Source organism: Pholis gunnellus, assembly GCF_910591455.1.
Source record: "Pholis gunnellus genome assembly, chromosome: 3".
In the NCBI taxonomy this organism is placed as follows: Eukaryota; Metazoa; Chordata; class Actinopteri; order Perciformes; family Pholidae; genus Pholis; species Pholis gunnellus.
The window spans coordinates 20,355,682-20,382,596 of record NC_136529.1 but is presented as its reverse complement, the minus strand read 5'-3'; the positions used below and the strand labels follow the sequence as shown (position 1 = coordinate 20,382,596).

Sequence of the window (26,915 nt, the reverse complement as noted above, 5' to 3'; positions counted from 1 at the left end):
GAACTCTGTGCATGGGAGTCTTTGTTCTCCTACCGAGACGATGTCCTCAGGTCTGAGTTTGGGGAGTTCAGGTTTTGGTTTGTCTTCTGGCAGCGTGTCAACAAGAGCACTGAGAGCATCCAGAGACATCGAGTCATCCTGAGGAGAGAAAAAGAGATTGTTCTCCACTGATCTGTCACACATTTGTGGTTTAACTATTGAAAAGAAATGTCTCTACCACGCAAGAGTGACAAGGCAATGTGGATAAACACAAGAGAGAGGGAGAGAAAAGCGGGGGGGGGGGGGGGGGGGGGGGAGGGGAATTTGTAAATTTGCTGTATCTCACCTGACCAGACTTTTGCTTGCCATCAGTGGCGTCCTTTCCTGCAGCCATTTTCTGTGCTTTGAATGGCTTACTAACAGGAGCAGCATGACATGCAGCCAAAACGGGCTCTACTTTCTACACCAGAAAACAGAGACGACATTAAACTTTCTATTAATGGCTATAGGTGTAGCTGGGTGGGCACAACATTCTGTAACAAACATTCATGGTTCCCAGAAAATCTCTTGACTTTTCCCCTTATATCAGGTCAAAATTGCAATGTGTCCAATACGTTAGTTTATGAAAACTAAATACTAATGTCATCATCATTCTTAGCTGTACTTTGTGGTTAATTAGCATATGTTAGCATGCTCAACTAGGATAGTGAATAAGCGTGGTGGACATTAACGTTATACCTGGTAAATATCAGCACGTTAGCGTTGTTATTGTGAGCAGGATGTTAGCATTTAGCTCAATTGCCCAAAGTACAGCCTCACAGAGGCTTTTATTTGCTTTTTGTCCAAATCGGCCTCAATGCTTTATTGCTAGCAGTATATGTCCGCACCTGGTTTACTTAGATACTAATACTAATCTGAATGTGCCAAGATCTGAAGACATAAGAAGCATCTTTTTTTGCTATGATGTCCAAACGAATGGACATCCAGTCTATGATATGGACTTTTATTCTCAATGTACAGAGCTTATCAACATTAGACCAGCGAAGAGTGACGCTCGCAGGAGAGGAGATGTGAGCTTGCTGTACCGTGACAGTCGGCAAATCAAGTCCAGCCTCCAGAGAGAAATCATCCGCGACGTTGCCCTTCTTGGCTTTTTTATCAGCAAGAGTACACGCAGCCACAGCAGGGGCTTTCTACAACAACCAACAGAGAGAACATTTGACAGATAATAGCTGTATGTGTGTGCAATATACATACAATTTTGTCTGTTGTTACCAGTAACAGATCTACAGTGTACCTTTGTAGGAAGAGGAGCCTGGACAGCAGGAGGAGCTGATGAAGATGTCATGAAGCCTCCAGACAAAATGCCCAGAGCCTCACTAGTACCCATGTTAGGCTGCAGAAGGTGGACACAGAAGAGAAATAAATATATATATTGTATATCAATATCTTGTTATTACTGTATTTATATTACAGTGATACATAAGCACCTTAAAGTGAATATGTCTCTGTCTCACCTCAGGTTTTGGACCAGGCATATTTTCTAGTACGTCCTTATAAAACCTGTACTCTGGAGCAATTGAGTCCTCTCTCTCTCCTACAAGCACACCCTTCTCCTTCTTGTGTTTGTCCTCCTATGAACAAGGAAAAGAAGATGAAATAACTGTGCCAGGTGAGTCTTTCAGGGAGGAGTTGACACCATAAATGCAACCAATATGCCAACAGCAGAAGGCTTTCTGCGAACAGGAGCTGTGAACTCTGTGCATGGGAGTGTTTGTGCTCCTACCGAGACGATGTCCTCAGGTCTGAGTTTGGGGAGTTCAGGTTTTGGTTTGTCTTCTGGCAGCGTGTCAACAAGAGCACTGAGAGCATCCAGAGACATAGCGTCACCCTGAGGAGAGAGAACAGGACAGGAAGTTAAAAATGTACTAATCTTTCACATATTGTTTAACTACATAAATAAGAAGAGGACGAGGACATGGGTACAAAGTGTCTTGTCCACTTCAGCTCCTACCCCGTCAATCTTGGGCTTGGTGTCCACTTTGGTATCCAGTCCAGACATCAGAGAGAAATCAGACGAGACTTTCTCCATCTTGGCTTTTTTATCAGCTGGAGGACACACAGCCACTGGGGAAACTTTGGCAGGGGTTTGAGGTTTCTGCACCAGAGACACGACATTAGACAGCGAAATTCTAAGCTCCTTCAGTCAGAGACTTCAGTTTATTTTACTTTACCTTTACAGGAGGTGGAGCGAAGTTAGTAGGGCCAGCTGATGAGGCGCTGACACATTCCTTTTTGTACATATTTCAGAAAGAAAAATACCAGATGGGAATTTGTTAAGACTACTAAAAAAGCACAAAACTCTGCCTTTAATTTCATGCAAGAACATATGTGTATATTCAGGGCACATTCTGTCTACAACAGACATGCCAAACTGGGAATTTTTAGTGTGGACTTTTGTCAAAAGAGCACATGGGGTGTAATGGTGCTACATGCTTGAAGACTCTGACCTCTTGCTTCTTGGGTGCAGCTGGAACAGTTGAAGTCATGAAGGCATCTGAAAGAGAATCCAGGGCCTCGCCGGTGCTCATTGGTTTCTGAGATGAAAAACAGAGCACACATCACCACCAGATGACAACACAACATCTAGACAAGATTACATGTTTTTAAAATAATAATTAATTCATTTAGGAAGTATTACTCCAAATTATGTTTCATAACAGCCACATGATTCTCCACTAGGGGGCACGCCTGGCCAAGTCAAAGGCAAACAAAAGTGCAAAATAATGCAAACCAGACTGAATGTACCAACAATGAAGGAAAAGTACAGACACACCCTTCACATTCCATGGAGACAAAAATAAATCCTAAATAAATTACAATTTTGACACATAAAAACCTCAAAAACGCTCTCACACTCGAAAACATGATAAACATCCAAACTCACACTGCAGGAAAGTGCCTGGGTGAACAGGGACCATGAGACACAGAGCTAAAGAAGCCTCTTGCATGACAAAGTAAAGTGGGAGTAAGCTATGATGCAAATGTGGGTGTGTTGAGGGTGAGTATATAGTACCCTATGTGGTAACCTACAAATGGGTGGATATCAAAGTAGATGTGTGTGTGTGTGAGAGAGAGAGAGCGGGTGTGTGTCTATGTGGTTCTGCGTGTTTGGGTTTGGTCGGACAAGAGCCAACGAGCTTGAATAGAGAAGGTGGGTGCTGTGCTCTTTGCTGAGACAACACCCGCCAGTGTAATGCTACATTCCCTACTCTAGAGGAATCAGGAGATCATTCGGTGGAAACAGTGTTTCCTGAATGTGTGTGTAATGTGAGTCAATGCTCATTTGTTGGAAAAAGTTTAGTCAGTGAGTTTAAGGAGAAAATAAGCACAATGCAGGAGGTTGTGACCCTAATGAATGTGAGTTGTAAAGGTTCACTTACCGGAACGTCCTTGGGTTTAACATCTGCAGGAACTGGACCCTAAAAAAAAAAAAAATTTGGTAATAAAAAAGATAAAATGCTGAAGATATTTAGGGAGTGAGCGAATACTGCCTCAAAGGCTGAGGTCACACTAATTACAAAAGAATCCCCAACTTCCTCTCATTTTCCCCTCGTGGTATCTGGCAATACAGATATATACAGATATATGTGCCAATATGATACTTGAGATTTTATAAACAACTTTGACTAAATAAAATAATACAATTAGAAAAATCTAAATAGAAATTTGATTTAAATCTGAAACTATCGGATCAAAGAATGAGAATAAACTAGACCATGAAACAGGCTATTGATGCCAGCTTTTGGTACTTGACAGTTTTTATATGAAATGCTAAAGACATATTTTGTTAGGTACCAAAAACATGAAATTTGACACTCGGCCATCTCCGCCCCGATACAACGGAGGTGAAGTTTTGTTTCGTTTATGGTGTTTACAGCATTGAAAAATGTTCATCGCAACGACTTCTTACCAAAGAATTAGTACCTGTGACAGTGAGGTCTGTCAATGGAACACAAAACACACTCTGTTAGCGGTTGGCAAAGCTAATTAGCGAAGAAGTGATTAAGAGAAGGGGTGAACTGACCATATCCTCAAATCTGTAACCAGGAGGCAGCGTGCTGTCTCTTTCTCCAGTCTTTTGACCCTTCTCGGAGGTGATGTCAAGCTGCGATACATGCGGCACACAATTACTCACAGCAGATTCATGCTGCAGCTCAGTGCAATCACATATATTTGCTCAGTTTGAATACAGACACACATGCGTGCTCTACCTCTTTGACCTCCGGCCCCGTGTACACAGGCTGTCGGGGTGCGATATCGTCAACGGATGGCAGTATGTTAGCGAGGGCATCGAATGGATCCACCTGCGCGTGCAACACAACTCAGCACGCTGTAGCAAGCAACATGCTTTTCAAAGGAAACTCATACTGCTACACTAAGTATTTACCTCTTTGAACCCTGGCCCCGTGTACACAGGCTGTTGGGGTGGGATATCGTCAGCGGATGGCAGTATGTTAGCGAGGGCATCGAATGGATCCACCTGCGCATGCAACACAACTCAGCACGCTGTAGCAAGCAACATGCTTTTCAAAGGAAACTCCTACTGCTACACTAAGTATTTACCTCTTTGACTCCTTTAGCTGCTGCAGAAGGAACCTCCACCTGAACCTGGGACACAGAGCCAGTATCAGTACCCACACCTCGACAACATGCAGGCAACACACTTACATTGTTAGTGTCAAGAAACGGCACTACTTGATTGCAAATTGATCAATGTGCCCCCGGCCAAACCTCACTTTTTCCCGGCACAGTAGTGGTCTATTCAGTAAGAGCACAATAGCAATATCCAATGCAACATATCCATTAATATTCTACGGACAGGAAATACACCAGATGAAAGTAGCAGACAGCCTCCACCCTTAATGGTTTCAAGATGGTCTACCTTCGTTTGTGTCGGTTTAGCTTCTGTCTTCCCCTGCACAGACACATTTCCAGCCGCAGCCGTGGCAACTGGCTTTGAGGATTTAGCAGGGTCAACTTTATGCACATCAGCTTTGACTGTTGTGGTGGCAGTGGCACTCTAAAATACAATGTGATTCTATTATAGGCCAAGTACATCAAGTCTAGTACAATTACAGATCTGCTGTACATGCACACAATCAGCAATATACCCAAAAGAAATAAATCCTCCACCAATTTGATGACAGACATTAGTTTAGAAGTTGTGGAATGAAACTAGAGCGAGAAGACAAACCAACGACCTGTGGGCCTCTCCTCTGCAAGTGTGGTGTTGCAAGTGGACGGGTGTGCACCATTTGCAAATACAATAACAAGCGTAGGAATGCTGAGCAAAGGGTTGTAGAGCAAAGAACAACAGTGACTTTACCTACTGGTCGACGCCAGAGTAGAAAAGAAACTCCCAAAGCGAGCAATGTTCAAAGCAAGAATCTGAGTTCTCTCAGGTAAAGAAAGTCAGAAAAAGACTCAAAGAAGATGTTGAAGAAAGAAAGCCTCGAAAAGTACACCTCGAGGGAGTCATCATAGAGAGTCTGAGAAGCCCGTAGTAGTCGAGTCTACCTTGGCGGTGCCTTTGGGTGACTCTTTAGGTTTGGTCACAGCAGTGGTCGCTGCGATGCCGGCGGCTGCAGCCGCTCCAGCAGCAGCAGAAGGAACTGTGGCTGAGGCTTTGGTTTGGGAGACAGCAGCAGTCTACAAACATGTAGCCAAATAATTACTCAAAAATACAAGGATGAGAGATTCACAGCGCTTCTAAATCCAGTAAACATATTGACAAGAAGATGTGGACAATATCTTAGCAGTGTTTGTGAAAACGGAGCAGGAGAAAATTCACAATGATCTCTGGTCAGATCTGCCACTGTAGTTCAACTAGAGCAAGAATACATGTTTCGAATGTGTGAGACTAATCTGACCACTGATCAGTGTAGTAAATTAGTCTGCATTTTCATGGTTTAACCAAGTGAGAAACATAGCTTTGTATATTTTACAGTACTGCTGACCATTTTCCAAACCCAGTAAAGTGATTTTCTGCCTCCCAGGCTGCTAACCAGAGCCTTGAAATGTGCTTGAGTTGTGTTATTGCAATGCAGCAAGCCGAGGATGTTTGGTGTGTTCATGAAGCCCTCACACTCTATCTAAACATGTTAGAGTCAGCTGCTTAGCAAAGTATTCACCAGCTACGCAATTAGAGTTTTTTATCTAAAAACCTCAAATAAATCCAAAAGACAAATACTGTAACAATAATCAAAATGTGGTGGAAAAGATCATGTGAATTTAGAAAGGCTGCTCTTAAGCAGCTGACACACACATTGTGTATGTTGGAGTTTCCCTCAAGCACATGGCTCGACCAACAAGTACTCTTATCACAAGACATTACAACCTGACAACACGGCCTCAATAAAAAGTACGGCTCATCGAATACTCAAGTGCTTGCGTGCTGCCCGGTTGGTAGAAAATCAATCGCAATTTCAGTAAAATGATCAGCAGTAATGTGAATATAAAAGAAAAGTGCTGAGCAGCGTTTCCGACAAGAGGACACCGTTACCTTTGACATCTCTTTAGGAAAGCCCCTCGGCCCAGCTGGTGTCATGTCAACAAAGGTAGCCCCAGCTGACGACATGTCAATAACAGTAGCACCCGTCGGCGCAGTGTTAGTCTACAAACCAAGGAGCACGTGTTAAAAGTCATGAGAAAGATATGCAGCTCCGCAGCCTGTGACGAGCACTCATCCCAAGCGGGATGACGTGAAGGTTCATTAATGTGATACAGCAAGTGTTGAGCTTCTGAAAGGTCAAGACGTTTGGGATGGCTGAGCCAGAGAGACACCGCATACAGAGGAGGTACAAAAATGTTTTGCAAAGATGATGAAGCCAGTGAAGAAGAGAGGCGAGCTGCGTCACGATGGACGCACGCTCTGAGTGTGGAGGTAAGCAGTGGTTCACGTTGCGTCACACCAGCCAAAAGCCCCCTTCCACTTTTATTTAGGCATCCAGAGTCCGTCTACCTCTGGTTTGTCTTTTCCTGCTCTCCCAACTGAAGCACTTCCTCCCGCCGTGACGCCACTTTGTGTGGCTCTGCCTGCTGCTGCGGTAACCACCTCAGGCTTTGTAGCCATGGCGGATCCTGATGATGCCTTCTGCAACGCACCAGGTGAGGAAGAGTCGATTATGTCCTCTATTACAGCTCATTGGAAGCTTGCATTGACCAAATACGTTTGTTTGGGGCAGTTGTTGATGTATTTAACATGTTTCATGACTCAATTAAATCAGTTTTTAAAGTGGCGATCCACAGATTTTACACACAAATGTTAGTTTACTTGTACCACTCAGCCTGCGATAACAGATGTATAATGTCTTCTGCGGCTCTGGAGGGAGCACATTAACATGACGGGGGCTTGTACACTACAAATTTATAACTCAAAGACTGTGTTCCAAAGCGCGGGGCTTTGTGTTTGAAATAGGTGGGTGTTTGCAGGTAGGAAGGAAGGAAATGTAGGATCTAGTGGTTTTGGAAATTGACGTTTTGCTTTTCAGCAACAAGGAAGAGCTCTGATACTTTGACTTTGAACTTCCTGTCAAAATCGGAAGTGGGTGTGTTAAACCTGACGTAATCTTATAAATAAAAGAATGATCCCAGTCACTTTCACAAAGTGAGGCATACAGCTTATTAATTAGACACTGGTATTGGTAGCCCAGGTATTGCCATCGGTATCGGGACTGACTGAAGTCAGACTAATGGATCCCTAGACTGTACATTGAACTACTGCCACTGATGAATGAGCAACTGTACCCCACTCTGTCACAATCAACCGAGAGGTATGAAAAGGGGCAACAAGGTCAGCTGCTAACAAGAGTCTCTTAAAGCTAAAGGTTAATGGCTTAGTAATACAAGCTGAGTCTATAAATAACTTGGTAAGTTTAAAACATGACAATGTGTCACATTATTCTATTTTAAATACCGGGGCAGCCCCTTTCTGAAACACAGCCACTTTCAAATATCCCACCAAAGCCGGTCACCAAAAGTCATAAATAGACTTTCAGTTTTGACCTGGTCACCCTGTTGTCTCCTATGAACTGCACTCGAAAGATAAAATGCAGTTTATACCTAATACAGTTTTCCAGCAACAGACGTCATGCTGATATGTTAAAAAGAACTCAGATCCTAAAAACATGCAAAAATGTATATTCAGTCATAAACAGTATAGTTGTTTTATAGTCACAATTCCTGAGTTCCTGATGAACTTTCAGGTAGATTACTTTAGCATGTCCACTTCCTACAGTTCTATTCAAACGAACATTTAAGAACTATCGTAACATGGGAAAACGAGGGAGAATCCCTTTGATGCATTGTTTGAGAGCAGCATTAAAAAGTTAAACTGGGTCCCAGTGGGGAAACTAGGTGTAACCTCTCTTGTGCTTGAATGGAAGGAAAAGGAAAGTTCTGTTTTAAGTGTGCTACGGCTTTGAGGGCTTACCTCACTCTACTTAAAACTAGTAAAAACATGAAGCTGGGGAGGGAAAGGAAGCCACAATACTACACATAGTCCAGATAATGAGCAGGTCAGAGGTCAGACAACAATCCACTGATTGAGGAAACACATTTGTCAACGTCCTTTGTTCAGAAAGGCGGGGCAAGATGAGGTTAAAGGGCATTAAAGAGGAGGAATGTTTGATACCTCGAACAGTGCAGGTTTCACAGTGGAGACCTGAGCTGCCGGTTTGGGTGTGGCCTGGCTAGGCTGCGACTGGAGAGAAAAGAGACAAACAGAGAGAGAGAGAGAGAGACAAAGAGAAACGTTACGCATGGGCAATAAAAAAATCGAACATGAAACCATCAAAATCAATTCAAGAGTCACACAGAGCAACGTCTCGGTTTCACAATAGCAAACAGCTGTTGAAAAGCAAAATATTCCATGCAATTCATTTCTGGATGGAGAGGGAAAACAGGCTGAAACACTTTTCATCACAGCTTCTGTATCTTTAAAGAGGAGGACAGGAAAGAACTGAGAGACAGAGGTAAAGATCTATCACACTGCCCACACATCCAGCCATACTGGTGTGAGCGGTGGTTGATTCAAGCAACATTCCAGCCTGAAGGGTGTGACTGTTGTTTGACAGCTGCGGTCACCTCAGCAACCGACAACAGTGGCGAAAGAAAAGTAGGATTCACAAGCTGGTCTTCAGCCGACGTCAGACAATGTGTAATTAACACAGCGATAATTCAGATCAGTCTTCAAAGACACCCAACGATGACGGCCCTTTGCTGGGCCAATCAAATGCAGCCATTTCTCACACATACACGTACATGGCAGGGATGTCTGCGTGGCACCAAACTTCCTCACATGGCCACTATGAAATGATGTCGGTGATGCAGAGATGTGAGATTTGCTCTTGATGAGGTTGGAGTTTCTGTAGCTGATGCACTTTTCTGTTCAGTTATATGACATGCATCAGTCTCCAGGTGGAGCCCAGTATGCTTCAGGGCCCAGCCCAGTTCTTTCAGGAGGTGTGAAACTGACAGCAGTCCAACCCAATGCATTGCCCAGTGTTGTATCATTGGAAAGCTAACCAAGCCAGTTACTCTGCTTTTCCGTCTGTTCGTGCGAATTATCCAAGGTTGTGAGATTTGGATAGTTGTCACTGCACTGTACAACATCCTGTAAGCTACACATCATTGTGTGGGTTTGCTTAATACAAATGTATTATTTACAGTATTCTTGAAAGGTGTCCGTTCTCGTTATCACAGACCTGTGAACGCACCCGTAAGCCTCCGAGTGAGTTAACCCGTCAAGCCAGCTGTGTTTAACAGTTACACTGAGCTGGCAGGATGGAGGGTAAAGCCAGGCTGCATGTATGTGAATGACTACAGTGAGTGAACGGAAACACAGATGAACAACAAACGGGAAGAGACACAGAGACACAGAGACACAGAGAGACAGAGACACAGAGACACAGAGACACAGAGTGCATCGTGAATTGCACTGCCCTCAGCCATCCGCAATCTGAGACTTCTAATTTTGAAATGATTGCAGCTCAGTCAGTGATTGCCTCACACGCTGGTGGTACATTTACACGAACAAGGTCACAACCCAGCTCAGGGTTTGTGTGTTTACTCAACTATAGGGCAGTTTATGGCTTCTTGAAACAAAATGCGTTTTCTTACCTTTAGAGCTTTTACAATGATGCATTTAGTTGTAAGAGTGTTAAAACCATTGAGATGATGCAAATAAATAATATTAACCCCTTACCTGTCCTTATACTACTTCCTTTTTCCTCTCTTGACATATTTTTCTGTTTATGAAATAATTATCAATTAACTGACTTTTAGAAGAGTCAACATAATGTTTAGAGAGAGGAAGTGGGACAAAGGAGGAAGTGAGGTCACAAGCAGCCAGGTCGTCCCCCCCCCCCTTCCCCCGCCACAAGGGAAGTCATGTTGCTCCTCTTACTGCAGGAAATGTTAACTGTAGCTAGGTTACTCACAAAAAAATCTTTAACAACTGTAAAAAAGGAAGCAGAGTTGAGCTGCATGCTGGGTGGTAATGCATGATGCGTCATATGATTTTGCAGGTTTTTACTTGCACGTGACACAGAAATCCACCGGCTAAGATATTTTTTATTACAAAATTATAAATGTTGAATTGTGCTGAAGTTTGAAAGTCCTTCTTTGGAACACTGTGATCACAATAGTCCTGGGTAATGCTCACATTTTGATACTGGTGGTAACTAGCCTGCATTTCGGTATCGATACATTAAAGCTTGGGCAGGTAACGTTGGAGAAACCAGCAAGGGTTTTAGAAATCTTCCAACCGAAAAACCCATGCCAGTGATGACAACTCTCTTCCAATGAAAGTAGCTAACAGCACTAGCTCCGAAAGTCCCTAAATCGAGCAAGAGATTAGCTAAGTCGGCAACACTGACAGCTGTCCCTTCAGGCCTCCCTCCAACGACAAAAGTAATAGATAATCACATTTATTTAAAAGGATACATAAACTAAACCATCATGGAGAGTCAGTAATCAGTGATGTCAGCATGTGTGGAATGCCGAGAAAGGAAGAACCGGGTAGTAACACCAAAATGGTTATTGTCAGTACTCGCAGGTGTCGAGCTAACAGCTGGTGGAAAACTCCGGTGACGCGATGTGAGTGCACATGCCGAGTGTGATTAGGTCAGCAGGTAGTTAGGTAGACAGGCAGCCGGGCCTGCGACAGCCACATATACCAGTTTGTTTGTTTTTGGTCAGAGACTTCATTGTGTGACTGACGTAACGAGCATTTCAAAAACTATAATAAAAAATACATAACCCACCCTAGCTTTGTATTGATTATACAAACATGTGTTTCTATAAAAATCCTCTTTATTGATTTCATTTGAAGCAATAGTGCGACATTTTAGGAAACGCTGCTTTCCTAAATCACTTTCTTGCTAGGGGTTAGATGAGATGATTGATACCACTCTCATGTCTACACGGCAAATATGAAGCCACAGCCGGTTAGCTTAGCTTAGCATAAAGACTAGAAACAGGGGGGTTTAGCGAGGTTACACTGAAAAGTAATTTCATTTGATTAAAGGGAGTGTGGTCACTGCAGTGTGTCACCTTCTGGTCTAAAACATGTCTCATCGGAAACAAAACACCTCTTCTCTCAGTGACCAAACGAATGACATCATTACCGTGCTCTATACTTTCCCTTACAGACTTGCAGATAATGGCAAACCCAAAGCTCTCAAAGACCATATCCGAACTAAACGTGGAACTCGCCACATATTCTAAATGTGTCTGTTGAAATTAAAGGAAGTTGGGCAAGAAGATTTGGTGACTAATTTGTCTTTTAGTCATATTAAAGCAGTCCAAAAAGTTCAAGACAAAAACAGTGGAGGAGTGTGTTTTATTTGGTGATCTCAATGTGACAGCGCTTTTTGCTCTTTGACCCCCTCGTGCATATTCAATAAGTTATGCTCACTTCCTAGAGGGCAGATCAAACACACGTACAGCTTTACTATACACAAATTAGCATCCACGCCCATTAGCATCCACATCAGTGAGGAGATTTATGCTTCCACTCCGTACACTAACAAAAGAGTCTCCCCTCGAGGCTCGGTCTGACATCAAAACCATTGCACAAGTCACCCATCAGCCCTGCCTTCACTGTGTGACAGATGCAAGTTAACAAAGACAGGTTAGGCAGCACATACAGTGAACCGCCCAGATACTTCTCCATCAGGCAAACAAACTGGCATGCTCATTTCATTCAGAATCCATCAAGGGAAACAATGCACTGACAGGAGGGGCCCTACATAGCATGTTTACAAGACAATTAGTCAGTATTGGATTATGATAATAAAAAAAAAAAGATCAATAACGCATTAACATGCCAAAGAGTGAAGCACTTTGTTCTCTTCCCTGGACTGAAATATAAGGTCATATCATCTTGCTGGCGTTCTTAAATTAGGGCCTTTTCTCACAAGAAAATGAAGACTACAGGTTATTATCATGGGTAGCAACAAGCAAAAACATTATATTGTGTATTGTGTTTTAGTTGTGACTCGAAACAGCAGCATTCCTACATTCCTCATGCGGACTGCTCTCTGCTTATAGATAACAGACTGTATACCCACCGACACAACACAAACAGCACACATGCAGCTCAAGCTGCTTTTAGCACATGCCTTACACATTATGTTACTGCTGCTCTGTAACATTATTTTTTGCAGAGTTTTAGATTTTACAGAAAAGCTGAAACATGTCCCGAGAGCTTTCGACCTATATTCTGAGGTGAATGAGTATCTATTCTGTGCTACACGGTAACATATGAACTCCGTATTCTAACAACAATAGAAAAAAAAAATGTCATTACCATTTCATGACGACAGCTCCAAAGAGCAAAGGGTATCAGTTACCGATGCAATAACTGAATTTAGGTCCAGATAACAAAACAAGTTCTTATCAAATGTTAAATGATGTATCAAAACATACAAGCACTAAATATAACATTTTGATTTTAAATAAAGGACAATTAGATCACAGAAGTAAACAACACAAGAAAACTCTCCAATAAATCAATATATGTTTTCTCTACTTGCTTCTACTGACACATTTAGGTTTGTACCAGGAAAGTAATGAGGTCTGATAACCACCAAAGAGGCCTCGCCATGCAGTAGCTGCACTGCTGGCTGTAGCGTAAGTTGGTGAATCTGATAAAATAAACATGATGTGATGAAATAAAAAAAAAGGGGTCAAATCGAGTTCATAATTATATTAACAAATACCAACTGACCTTTGAATTTCGACAGAACATCATTTAGCATTTATAATCATCATTAGCTCACCACAAAAACCAAAGAACCCACATTGGGGAACAGAAACTGACCTAAAGTAGTGATTTTGACTTTTGCATACAGGATCTATGCAGGACTTTTCCCCACACAGCAAAGATGAGGCCATACACGGGGTGGACAAAGTAACAGGAACACCTTACAATCCTGCAGCAAATTCTACCTTTATGAGGCCATTACATTTTCGTTGACATTGTGACAGTTCATTTGTTCATGTTACTCTGTCCAGCCCTGTACACAGACAAAATAAAAGTGTGCAGACGGCAGACATTTCACACAGCTGTACCTGGTAGAAATGTTGTCGAGGTAAGGGAAGGGGCCGATAGTTGCCATGTATCTGTTTTATAAGGGACAAGTAAACAGCTGTTAAATAGAAGCTCACAGCTGACAGACAAATAGAGAGACTGTGAATCAGTGAAGTTATAGACTTAAAAACACTGTGATAGATCTGAATACATTCAAACATGGATGCACAGAGAGCTCGATATATATTCTCAATCAATGCCATAACAAGTCACCAGGTTAGAGGCTCATACAGACCAACAATGAAGCAGCAAGGTGTCATTTGTTTCAACTGTGACTCTGGTGAATGGAGCAATACTAACACAGCAAACTGTGTTGGTATTGTCATAGCAGCAAGAACCTGTTCATCATAAGCCGAGAGGCCACACAGGCACGTTTTTTAAAAATATCCTACAAATCAAAGCCCACTTTATTGGAGGGCACTCAGGTTGGTGCTTGAGAATATCTCCTGTGGTGAGACACCTGACACACACACACACGTAATCACACACTCTGCTGCATGCAAATAGACAGATTCACAGAGAGTTAGCTGCTTTAGCAGTAAACAGTGAGGACAACACTGACTGGCGTAGTCGGGAACAGGACACTGATATGAACATCATGGTCATTCTGGGAGAGATGCGGCGAGTGTGATCAAAATAGACACAAGATTTTAGAGCATGGGTGATGGCAGCAGAGGGCCATTTGAAACCCCTGCTCATTTCAAACTGGCACCCATTCCGTTTGAAACATCATCTCAGACGGAAACTGTCGCTGTGTGAGTCCCGGTCCTGTTTTAGATGGGTACACTCCCGGCGCATACGATCAACCTCAGACCGTCCTGGACCTACTCGCTGCGTGACGCACATAACTCACAATGCTTTTGTTCAGTCAGAAGGGAAGAAACAATGCCGTATATCCAGGCCTTACCCAAGAACAGCCATTAAAAGCAGTGGCTTGTATGCCTGTAATGAAAACTGATGACTAATGCTGGGCCCCACCCGCCAAACCACTGACACGCACACGTGAATACGGCTGGAAGCAGCTCCTTATGCTACAACTTTCGTGGCAACTTGTCGAAATGGTCAGCCGTGATCACGCGGATCACCTGAGCTCAGAGGTGGAAATGTCCAGTCAGTGTTATAAGGAAAGAATGTGGAGCAGACTTTGTAAATGTACAGATGAAGAAAACTGCTGTTGTGCGACTGAAGTTTCAGTGCAGACCTGCATGAGGATGCAGTGGGGAAGATTGAGAGCAAACAGACAGCTGGGTAAACTCAAGAGTGGCGTCATTAGTCAAACCTACTTTAATGGGCTACCTGTGCTGACATTGTACTGTTAATGCACTACAGTCCCATCAAAAGGGAGCCAAGAGCAAAAACACAATGGCACGTACAGCACTGTACTGGTTTCAGATACTCGTTTGTCAAACTGTACTCTGCTTCATATATGCAATATGTTACTTCTCTCTGTTTTTTGTTTGTTTGTTTATCAGCCTTTTATTTCAATGTTGCAACTAAAAACCGAGAGGAGAAGCACAAGCATTGGTCTTCTATTTCGCTGTTCTATATTTGTCTCTCATGTGCAGTCTGACTCATACTTGTTTTATATAAACAGTAAGCAACAAACCCTGGCTTACAGAAGTCTGGATACTGTTCGATAACGTTGTTTGAAGCCACATTAGGAGCTGTTGTTAGACCCTGATGAAATATTAATTATCATCACACATTAGTGCAGTATCTCAGTTCATTATTCACTGTTTATTTTGTTGTTTCCTTGACGACAACTGCTCGCGGGGTCCATAAAAGTACCAGTAACACGAACACGGTAGTCTTCAGTCTTCTGCCAACTTTACAGGCGAAAGGAAGCAGACTTGGATCACCACAAACGGCTGTTAAATGCCAACAAATGAACGACAAGTCTGATCACAACCACAGTCGTCAAAATTACTCGACAGCCATCAGTCAGACAGGAAGCCCTGCCACACACACACACACACACACACACACACACAGACATTTACAAAAGAGCGAAGAAATGCTGTCCAGATACGTACCATAAGTTTGATTGTGAGTGTGTTTCCTATGCTGCTGTGTATACTACCAAGATGCTCTCTTGAGGCTGGTTCACCTTAAATTCCCGCTGTGGAAACACTTTATGTCAAGCAGACACGCATGCAAACAAATACGCACACACACATGTAAACACACACACATAAAGACACACACACGCCCAGCTGGTGAAAAACTTGCTGCTCCGCCTTCATGGCTCCACCTCCTCAGCCACAAAGCGGCAGAGCAGGCTCAGTCAGATTGGACAGTCGGACACAAAAAGACACGCCCAATGCGCGCTGCCTGCCAGGAAAAAAAAATAAATCTGCTTTAAACTTTGGGCTGGGTCAGGGCGGGTTTTGAGAGGAGGGATGTTGCAGTTCGATAACAGACACGGTGGCCTAGATCAAGATATTTTGCTGGAGCAGTTATCGTCGAGGCAGAGTTGAGGGATAAAGCAGTGAAGAGGCAGGAGTGAATTTTCAGCAGCAGCGCTGTTGGCAGAGTCTGGGTGTGTCTGAGAGACTCACTGCTTAGGAATCTAGAGTGCAGAGCCACTGGAACAACAGAGACAGTGTGTGTGTGTGGTTGCAAAGAAAAGAAGAGAGGGAGGGAGGGAGGGTCACATCACATGTAGTCCAGACCAAACCCAAAGACAGCCAGAGCAGAGAAAAAGACAAAAACTGTAAATTTAAGAAAGACTCAATTGGACTTAAGACACCGTAAACGAGGTGACCACCAGTACAAGCTCAGACATGTTCTCTCCGGCCTTCACAGCTCTTCAAACGTAGTCCCCGGACAAAAGAACGGACAGGAAACACAGCTCCTGGACAGCAGCCAAAAGTTTTGTACGAATTTTAGAAAAACATAGCCGTACAACCTTTCCCCTCTGAGCACACACACACACACACACACCGTCAGCGTTGATTAGTTGATCGTTTGGACCTCTTAAAGTTAATACAGAGACTTTTCACTTCTCAGATAAAGCTCTCCTCACCACAAAACATGTCAAACATGTTAAAAGGACTTTGGAGAACAGCACCACCCTGTGTGCAAAATACTCACAGCACTTGGATGGAAATGAATGGAGGATTGTATGACTGACATCGGAAACTGCTGTGTCAACGTATGTCGGTCTGTTGTTTTATGCTGAATGTACACAAGACTGGCATATACTGTATGTGTGCCACATGTATTTTGACTCTGCACTTTAATAATGCATGTCCATGTGAAGCAAATGCAAAGCAAAGGAACAATATGTTATTTATGAGCAAAATATAGATTTTTAGCCGTGATTAGTAAAACCGCACTCGGCAGTAAAATTGATGCTTTTTAAGGCAAATGAACAAAGACAAAACGAAAAACAAAATGCAGTGTTCTTTGGTGTCATTTGCTGTGCGTTTAGCAAAGAATTTGGTAAAACATTTATTGTTTATATTACTCTAGCTACTGTAAAAAAAAAAGAAAAAAAAGCATTGGTAGCATTTCTGAACACGAAGAGACTTTGCTTAAACAACAGCCAAGGCAAGGATGGCACCTTGAATAAAGATACACAGAGCTCAGAAATGAGCATGATGTGTTTTTGGTATTTTCTTCTCGAGGGGAACGGCCTGCCCTGTTTTTAAATTCCTCTGACTTTATTCTTTTTGTCTAAGAATATCTTTCAAAAGAACAAGTAGGTAAATCTCCTCCGCTTGTTGCACTATTTCTGGCATCTCTCTGGCAGAAATAGTTGTGTCTGTTTTGGGACCTGTCGAAATAAATAAATTTAACGGCTCCGCCCTCTGCTTTTGTGTCTTTGACTCTGTGTTTTATGCACGCTTATACTGGAGCCAAATGCCTTACTTGGTAACCCCTGGCAACACTTATCTTTGTTGACAACTAATGAGCTAAAGCAGACCAAGAACGCTCCCATCCAGAGGGATTGGCCAATCAGAGCAGTGAAGCTGGAAAATGGGGGGAGGGGGGGTTTCTAATCTGAACTTCTGATAGCGTTTCTGGGAGCTCACAGGAAAACTCTCAGTGGGAGGTCGTAATGCCTCGTGGTTCTTAAACTAAGTCCGTGGGAAAACACAGGACTAGAGTTGTATACTTTTGCTGGCAAGAGATCACAGTAAAAAACCGTTCACTTTGAAAACTGGAAGATATATACATACATACAGGTGTGAACAAGAAGTTCTGAAAGATTATAAAAGAGTGTGAATCAGGTCTTGGCTGATTATGAACAGCGACATTATGAACTTCTTACAAGGAAGCTTTTAAATAATGCAAATAAAAAACATGGATAACTTGTCAAACCAGACTCCAACTCCTCTGAGAAACCCAGTGACATGGGTTAAAGACACGATGTGCAATGCCGAGCCACATGCTCCACAGAAATAAGGGGCAGCATTTCTTCAACTTGTTCCATACGATTAAGATTTACAGTCACCGGTTATTTAAAAAAATAAATAAAAGATAGTTTGTTTATTGGATTAAATCCAAAGTGGAAAAGTGGCACCCGCACCTTCGTCATGGCTGTGGGTGCCAATATTTACAGCTAAAATCTTTATTATGTGCAACTACACACTTAAAAAACATAATTCTTGGTAATAGTAAACTAGTGATATTTAATAAAGAGATGCAGCCGCTGGCAGAGAGGAACTGTCTCCAAACTGTATCAATTATTACCTTTTTTGACTGATGTGCATCCATAAAACATGACGGCAGAAGATCTGGATGATCCTCTCACAACAGGAGAGGAACAACGCTCTCTTTCTATTCAAGACGACATTTGCCGCTCGTAAAGGAAGAAAATTCCCATAACTTCTGAAGAATTCCCGCTGCCATATGGAAGATTTATCAGCTCACCGAACCAGTGAAGCTCCGGGTCCAGAATTAAATACAGAATACTTGCTTTGAGTGTCTTTCCTTCTCCTTATTGTTTAAACTAACCCACACACACACACACACGTACACACATGTAGGTTGTGATGTTATGCTCATCTCATGTGGTGGGAAGCGCGGCCTCTATATTGCGTGCCTCATTGCTCCTTTAAATAATCGTGGCCTCGCCGCCATTTTGGTAGTTTTGCGTAGCATAATCACATACGCGATTACATTCGCCATTTTGGTAGTTTTCTCTTTCCTCCGCCATGTTGTAGTCTCGCGTGGCGTGATCACTTACGAGATCACGGCCGCCATTTTGGTAGTTTTCTCTCTCTTCCGCCAATGTTAAGTCTCACGTGGCGTGATCTCGCTGCCATTTTTCTTTCTCTCTCGCTTCTCTCCCTCCCTACCTACTCACGCACCCTCACTACGTGATTGTTGATTTTAGGTGGTATGCTTGTAATTGTATAGTAGTTGTTAGTTTATAATATTATTGACTTTAATCAGTATTTTTGGAAGTTTTCTGTGATTACTTTGTGCATGTGTATTGTGATGATAGCTGTATATCATGGCCTGTTCTCAAATTAAATCTTCACTATTCACTCTTAATGTACTTTGACTGTTGAGATTTTGAGCGAACACCAATTTTGAGACCTTATTTATAGTTTAGTTATTTGGCCCCGATCTCAGGGTGGTGCCCTGTTAATACTAATATTTGTTAATAATCGTATTAATATTAATAATTTCATTAATGTCAGTAATTTAGTTTTCATACTTGCTGAGAACCAAACACGCTCTTCCAGATCCCAACAATTCCTTAAAAAAACACTGTTCTTTAGTAGCTAACTTTCTTTTTAACCATTATAACACACGACTACAGATCAGTGACTTCAGTGCACCAATACAAACAAAAAATCCCTTGACCCCTGTGAAACTCCATATCCATATCCATATGTGTCCATATCCCCCACCCTTACCGTAAGCTATAGCTCTCCTTTGCTCTGCTGCACGTCCACGTACCATCTCTAAATTTAGCACTGCACTTTGCCCCTGGTTTGTTGTCCAACCACATATCATCCCAAACTAGAAACACAAACAAAAATATGAGGCCCTTCCTCTGCTTATCTACTTAGATTGGGCCTGTGTCTTACATCTGCAGAGTAAATAAGATCACGATATTGTTGAGACTTGTCAGCTATTTTAGCTCATGATAATCACAAGCTTGCTACCATGTCATCATCAACTTCAGCTTTCCACTTTCATGTATTTATGTGAAGCGATACCAAGAATCTGAATCACATTACATTTTCCATTAAGCATCAGGCAGCCGGGTTTTCATTACATATTACAAACAGAACGCCAGCTTTTCCTCAAGCATGGCAGATGTAAACGGACGGCAGAACAAATGTTCAATAGAGTTTGGTGCTGAACAACAACTGTAGCACATTCTCAGGTGAGCCCAGAGGCCTGGAAACTCTCCCAGATTTACTTTAATTTAACTGACAAAAGCACTCAACTCAAGCCAAACTGACACCGAAGTGAGAAATCTGACATGTCTCAATGAGTGCTGGGAAATAACACACGCCATCGAGATAAACACCAACATTTATAAATATATCAAACTGGAAATGGAGAGATAATGTTTAGCTGTGCGGGATATGTGTAAACAAGAACGTCTGTGTATTTATTCTCATACGTACACAACATGGTCTCCCTCTCTTTCTGGCACAAACACACAGCCTGAGGGCTTATTAGAGAGTGCCACGTAATGAAGCATCTCATCAATACAGCTAGCTGATGGCCTCCTGCCTTTAGCCTATTTGAAACACTTTATATGTTTTGTTTTAGCGCACATTCAGAAGCTTTGCACGTATGTGGCTCCTAATAGCAGAGAGAGTTATGGTAAAGGAGTGTTTATGACATTTGAACTTCAGTATCCAGACACCTTGTGACATGATATCACTTAAGTGCAATGGAGACAGGCTCCAGGTGGTCTTTGGTGATTTGTGTCATGGTATAACAGAGGGGACTTCAAGTCTTGGTTTGTCATTTCCTGGTAGAGGAAAAGTAAACATGCACCATGTCAGACTTTCATTTGGTGAAATGAGTCAGCAGAGTCTTGAAAGCCCAACTTTGTGCTGTAGGCTGACAACAAAAACAAGCAGTACCTTTCTCAAGCTCTGTGCTTTCGTACCATTTTGAGGTACTGTACTGGAGTACTTCCATTTAAAGCTAATTTACACTTCTAGTCCACCATGTTTCATAGACGAATATTGTGCTATACTTACTAGTTTATTTTGCCAATAGTATTTTACAAACATAATCTGTAAAGACCTAACAGAAGGCGATATAAAGTACTGGTAGTTTAAATTTGTTCCACCTCAACCAGCTGTGACAATAAAATCCTGCTTGCACGTGGATGAAAGTATCACAATAAACCAGTGATATAAATAATATAGAGCTCCAGATTCATGAGAGAACTCTGTTGGTTCATCACTACGAGTGACACCAGTCACATTGTCGTATTGTGACTAGAAAAACATTTATTATAGCTGCTTTAGGTAAACAATTGAATTGTGGTATTGCTTTTAATGAGGTAAAAGGACTTTAAAAACATTAAAACTGCACTTAAAGAAGTGCTACGTTTTACTACAAATACTGCTTAGTCCACAGTTTTAAAAAGATTGTTCTCAGTCGGTTTTGAATAACGCTGTTGTGCATGCTGTTGATTAGAAATGATTTATAAATCCACTGCAGTGTTGAAATAGCTGTCAATTGTACCACAGTATGCAAACACAAGTGTCAAACGAGAAGACTGATGTGTACAACATCCACTCCGCACCTCTATCTTCTCCATTATCTACTTGTCATTTTTAGACTTTGCACTGCATGTTCAGCATAGATATGTTTTCCCAATGGTCATTTCCTGTCAGTCTAAGACAGACAACAGAGAGTTGTGAGGGAGGGAGGCAGACTATTGCAGCCTGAGGCCAACATTTTTCAGCCCAAAAACATAACAACAACAAAAAAAACTCCAAAAATCTTTGCCAAGTCCTCCTCCCAGGACACATTTGACCCTTTAACACATTGAGTGACTCAGAGCAAACTAGCCCTAGATAACAAAGTCCTGACATCAGGACAGCCAATGTAGACCTGTCACATATCACAGTCGCTTTCTCTGCACGACGTGTGACAATGTAACAACGGGAATGTCACCGAGGTTACAGGATACGACATCCAAGTCCATGTTGTGCAATAAAAAAACGACTCCAAGATACACACCCTTTCATATTGCTCCATCTGCCGGTGCAGATTATCACAGGAGAATGCTATTTGGGGCGAGACCTACAAACTCAAAACTCTGCCCTGAAAAATACCAAACTCAATGTTTTTTTCTTTGTGAAAATAAAGTGAGGACACCTATCGTCTTTAAACAACCATCACTAACAGGCATCTCTCCATTTCCCTGCTGATGGTACCTGTAGAAACAGGTATAAACAATGCAGGCCTTGTCCAAGCTTTGGTTTAATATCTCACTACTACAAAACTCACACTCTGGTACTAATATCGCACAGGCTGACCGGGAGCCTCACATTCCAGAGAGAGAGAGAGAGACAGAGAGGGAGCGAGAGAGGGGGGGGGGGGGGGGGGGGGGGGTCTGACTTGGATTAGAGCCAAGACAGTTTTTCTCCCCATGAATGTTTCCCCTATAAGTCCTTTGTTAAACATACTGCACAAACTGGACTAACACACCTAACAGACCAACAACTGCAAACAGCAGTACTAATACCGTGTAGCTTTGGAGGCTGACTTACATCAACAATACAAAACACACATGGATACTTTTGGATTAGTTGCTCAGCACATACAGTGGCACAAGCAGACACACATAGACATACACGCACACACATCTGCACACACCTGCTCCTCCACGGACACGTCCTGCAGGGCCTGGCCGTCCCGTGGGCCTCGGATCCAGGTCAATATCTGGCCCATGTTGGCTGAAAGTGCCTCCGAGCGTGTCTATTTGTGAGTGTTTGTCTATGAGCCTCTGCCTTGTCTGTCGGTTTGCAGCATGTTTCCAACTCGCAGGGAACGGAGGAAGGGAGGGAGGAAGGGAGGGAGGGAGAGGGCGGAGGGACCCAAGGGGGGGCGTGGTCAGAGAGCAGAGGGGGCAGGGGGAGACGGTTCACATGTTAAAGTCACAAGAGAGGCCGGGCTTTAACTCTCTGGGCTATAAGGGGAAGTGAGCTGACCGTGGACTGTCACCCACCTGATAAGGGGCCACATCGGAGCTGCTTGTCAGGGAAACAGATACTGCTTTAACACACACACACACACACACACACACACACTCAAGGGCACACATGCATAAAAATATGCCTGGGCAGGTGTGTAAAACTATTTTTCACAGACAATATTCAAGCCACTTATCAACGAGCACACGCCCAGATTTGTGATGGACAGGCCTTGAGCACACACACTGTTATAGAGACACATACATGCTTGTGTACACACTTCTTTTGTACACGCAGCAATAAAAGAAAGCTTGTGCAACCGCCCCGGCTGCCTAATTGCCTATGAGAATAAAAGGGAGGGGTCAGACTTTAGTTTTTTAATACATCTGCGTCAACTATCTGTCAAGACTGAGCTTTCAACCTCATGATATGTTACAGTGAGATCATCACCTCTTGAGGATAATAGCAGCAGGGAATGATATCGTTTGGTCTCCAGGTCACACCTATCAAGCGATAGCCACTGGCTGAGCCAATAGAAGACTGTTATCTCTGGCAAATGGAGGGGATTTTATCATGATTCTGTGCATCAAAACAGCTGGGGCGGCCTCAAAAAAAATATTTGGGAAACCAAAATTTAGGGAGTGTTTCTACAGACCACATGACGAACAGATCTACTGCAGCTTACAGCATGGGTGTTGGCTTTCTGAACCTTTACCTCCCATACCAAGAGAGATGCTTTACTTTGAACTGTATTTGAACAACATGCAGAAAAGTACAGATGTGGAAGGAGAGCATTCCATTCAATACTACCTTCTATGAAAACACAAATACACACTGTGCGGAAAAAGTCTATTCCGGTGTATCCAAAGCCATTACTTTGCTACCATTGTTTTCACATGATTTACAGAGGAGGCAATGGGAGTGCAAAGTGCAATTCCAGTCATAGCTCTGAGGCTTTACCTCACCTGTATTGCGAGTTCCTTTGGGCAGTTCTTGGGTGGGGTGTGCAGACAATACAGCCTTTGAGTCACTGCCATGGAAGCCGCCTTTTGCTTACAAGTGTTTTAGTAGCACACCTCAGCAAAAATGTGGAAATTATGTACCGTACTATTAGTGAGTATAAACTGGCCAGACATGGAACTCCTGTTTGTGCAGCACACAGGTTGAATGGTCACTAAAACTGAATGTCCAGGTGGAGTAGTGAGACCTTCCTTTACTTTACATGCCACATAGAAGGGTTTAAAGATGCCAAATACAGTTCACTGGCATCGCAACATGTACAATATTATACTGAAACTGAATGACAAAAAAACCAACACACCCCTGTTATATTTCTTAACAGAATCAAGGCATATAGGCTACACATACATTATGATCAGTGGACATGTATAATTAGAGAAAACATACAGGGTATCTATTGCGCTGATGAAATATGGTAATTTCCTGTCTGATAGGCCGACCAATACAGGCAATGAATCCAATTGGATTAGTAGTGGAAGTGACAGCCCATGAAGCCAAATAAGAACTCTGCTGCAATTTGCATTTTAAAAATCCCTCTCGGAGACAAACTTGAACACACGTACTCCAGCGTTTCAATATCTCTGAATATTCAGGAGCTCAGAAATCATAAGGAGTTCCTTTTGAATCCAGAACTTGTCTGAGAATCGTTCGGGTTTTTTCCTCCAGTATCACAGTAACGTTACTCACATGGTAGTTGTCTGTACACTCATGGGTGCATTATGTTCAGGAACTTCTCGTAGCTCATTCAGCATACTTTTAATGGTGCCAATTTGACTAAAAACCAAACACCGCAACACTAAGACTCTCCTCTACACAAGCATATCACCTGCAGATATTTACCCTGTGCTGAAAGCCTGTGGACATGCAGGCAAAACATTTAATTAAATTGTGGTGATGGAGGCAGGGTTTGTCTGAGATCAAGCCTACAATGTCAAGACTTTTAAAAACCTCAGATGTATTCCGTCTGATCAGCCAGTGTGTTCACACAGCAAAGGAATGAAGCCATACAAGTTTGATTTTCTAACCCTTCTCTGTACCCGATGAATTACAACAAAAAAAAGAGAAAAACTAAGGCATACAGTCTATGTTGCAGCACAGCCCTGCAGTACGTACATGGTACATTTCCAGTCAGACACACCTTTGTTAAATTCCAAATGACCCAGCCTGTAAATCTTAGCTGCGCCATGGGAACCAAAAAGACATGTCTTGTGTTCCAACCTAAAAGGACTAATATCACTTGTGTGACATGCGACTTGAGATTTGCACAAAAAAAGATTGAGTTTAGTGACAGGAACAAGTGACGCTTAAACCTCAACGTTTAGAATAGTAGCGCTACCTGAGAGATTAAAGTTAGTTAAATACGAGTGAAAACGAATGAGGAAATGGCCAGATGTTGTCATCAACATGTTGCCAGTGCCACATAAGTGAGCATATGTAACTGGACTCCTCTGCTAAACTGGCCTTCTTCTTTATATATTTGGACCCACGCTGTACTACAGTCGCCACTATCTCCAACACTGCAGTGCAGACATCTTCAAACTCTGGCCATCACCACCCAAAATACTGGCTCAACTACGTTCCTGAAGACAATACAAGGCTTCTGCTCCAGATACCCAGAAATTGTATGAATGCTTGACAACCTTTTAGTCACTTGCAGATACATAACATTTTGCAGAATGGCGGGAGTTGTCACTTTTAACAAAAGATGAAGACGGATTACCAGCAAAGATAAAAGTTTTCTCGAGTAAAGATAATAGTAGCTCAGGAATTTCTGGATTTACCGCACCTCCTCAGCAACATTGGCTGGTTTACAGAACAAGCAGCTCTTATCTGACAAATCAGCATTTAGCAAGCTCAAGCGTGACTGCACTCAGCAGAGGGAGACAAATACTGACTTTCTTCCACCTGAACATGAATACTGCAACCAAGCATTGTCCTTTCACTTCAGAACAATACGCACAGGTCTACTGTGATGCAAGCATGTTACAAAATCTCACTTTTCTTTTTTTGTGTCTTAAAATTCTCATGACCACCGAAATTAGAGTTTGTTTTGTAGAAATTTATCAAATATATCAAAACTATTTGAAACCTAAAATTAACACTATAACAGACAAACAAATCAGAATGGGATCCATCCCACATTTAGGCGATAATAATCCCCTTTAAAGTCACTGTTGCAAGATTCTGCCTATGTGGGGAAAATTCAAGAACTCGGTTTCGGAGAACATCTATGAGGCAGCAGGAGGCGGTTGAGTCAGTACCTTGACATAGCTGGACCCTGCAGTGGGACAGCAGGATGAAAACCTGCTACTATGATGGACTTCAAGTGGGGAAGCAGCTGCTCCTCCTTGCTACACACACACAAACACACACACACACGCACCAACTTGTTAGCGTAACTGAAATTCAATGGAACGTCTTGTACAGGAAGCAGTGACTTTGAACCTATTGTGTTGATGGCTTATGTATCTTATTTTTAGCTTATTTACATCTGACGAAAAATGTGTCACGTACAAGTCTTATCATCTTGTTGTTATTCTCGTTTTTTCAACATGTTTATGAAAGTCTAATGCTACCGAACAAAAAGCAAATACCACATAGCATTTGATTAAATGTTGGTATTTGTGTACGCAATGATAACTGCATGTCCTTCAAATAACACATTTTATTCTGACTTAAAGTTCAACATGAATAGTTTGGAATGAGTCGAAACTGTGGCAAGACACTGCAGCGTATTTTACATCCGATCCTAAGGAATAACTGGATTGCAAGTGTGAGTGTCGAAGCCTATCTCAGTTTAAACAGACACACCCTCATACAGTATCTAAACACTGTGTGTGTGTGTGTGTGTGTGTGTCTGACAGAATATGGGCAAAGCCTTTACAATAATTTAATTCACTTCAAAAGGTTGCCTTGTGAAGCCAATGCCAAGTTTTGGAGCGCATACAGCAAAGCTCGAACACATTCAGACTTGTTGTGCTGGTTTAAACAATAAATGAACACACGCAGCGTCTCTACAGGTGCCAGCGTTTAAGCCGAGGGCTGTTTAATTAAGTGTTTTGAAGAGAGTGCCAAACAGTAGAAAGAGAGAGAGAGAGAGAGAGGTGGGTGAAAAGTTGCAAATG

General features: G+C 42.5%; 1 protein-coding gene across 30 annotated transcripts in view; it reads right to left on the bottom strand.

Moving 5' to 3' along the window:
• Positions 1–26,915, bottom strand: part of cast (calpastatin) — a 34,370-nt gene that overhangs the window by 6,580 nt on the left and 875 nt on the right. For 2 of the 30 annotated variants that reach the window (XM_079157187.1, XM_079157203.1), the window contains exons 1-20: positions 22,454–22,601; positions 13,618–13,668; positions 8,675–8,743; positions 7,004–7,135; positions 5,560–5,691; positions 4,925–5,062; positions 4,606–4,650; positions 4,430–4,522; positions 4,254–4,346; positions 4,067–4,147; positions 3,423–3,461; positions 2,490–2,576; positions 2,214–2,270; positions 1,994–2,137; positions 1,766–1,870; positions 1,497–1,613; positions 1,277–1,375; positions 1,065–1,172; positions 326–439; positions 34–138 (exon numbers count right to left, since the gene is read on the bottom strand). In XM_079157187.1, coding sequence (XP_079013313.1) covers positions 34–138; positions 326–439; positions 1,065–1,172; positions 1,277–1,375; positions 1,497–1,613; positions 1,766–1,870; positions 1,994–2,137; positions 2,214–2,270; positions 2,490–2,576; positions 3,423–3,461; positions 4,067–4,147; positions 4,254–4,346; positions 4,430–4,522; positions 4,606–4,650; positions 4,925–5,062; positions 5,560–5,691; positions 7,004–7,135; positions 8,675–8,743; positions 13,618–13,668; positions 22,454–22,528 — 1,884 coding nt within the window. In that variant the 5' untranslated portion in view covers positions 22,529–22,601. Of the gene's footprint in view, positions 1–33; positions 139–325; positions 440–1,064; positions 1,173–1,276; positions 1,376–1,496; positions 1,614–1,765; positions 1,871–1,993; positions 2,138–2,213; positions 2,271–2,489; positions 2,577–3,422; positions 3,462–4,066; positions 4,148–4,253; positions 4,347–4,429; positions 4,523–4,605; positions 4,651–4,924; positions 5,063–5,559; positions 5,692–6,544; positions 6,656–7,003; positions 7,136–8,674; positions 8,744–13,617; positions 13,669–15,669; positions 15,827–22,453; positions 22,604–26,051; positions 26,142–26,915 lie in introns of those variants that run through there. The other 28 variants (XM_079157176.1, XM_079157202.1, XM_079157205.1 and 25 more) reach the window with 24 other exon arrangements.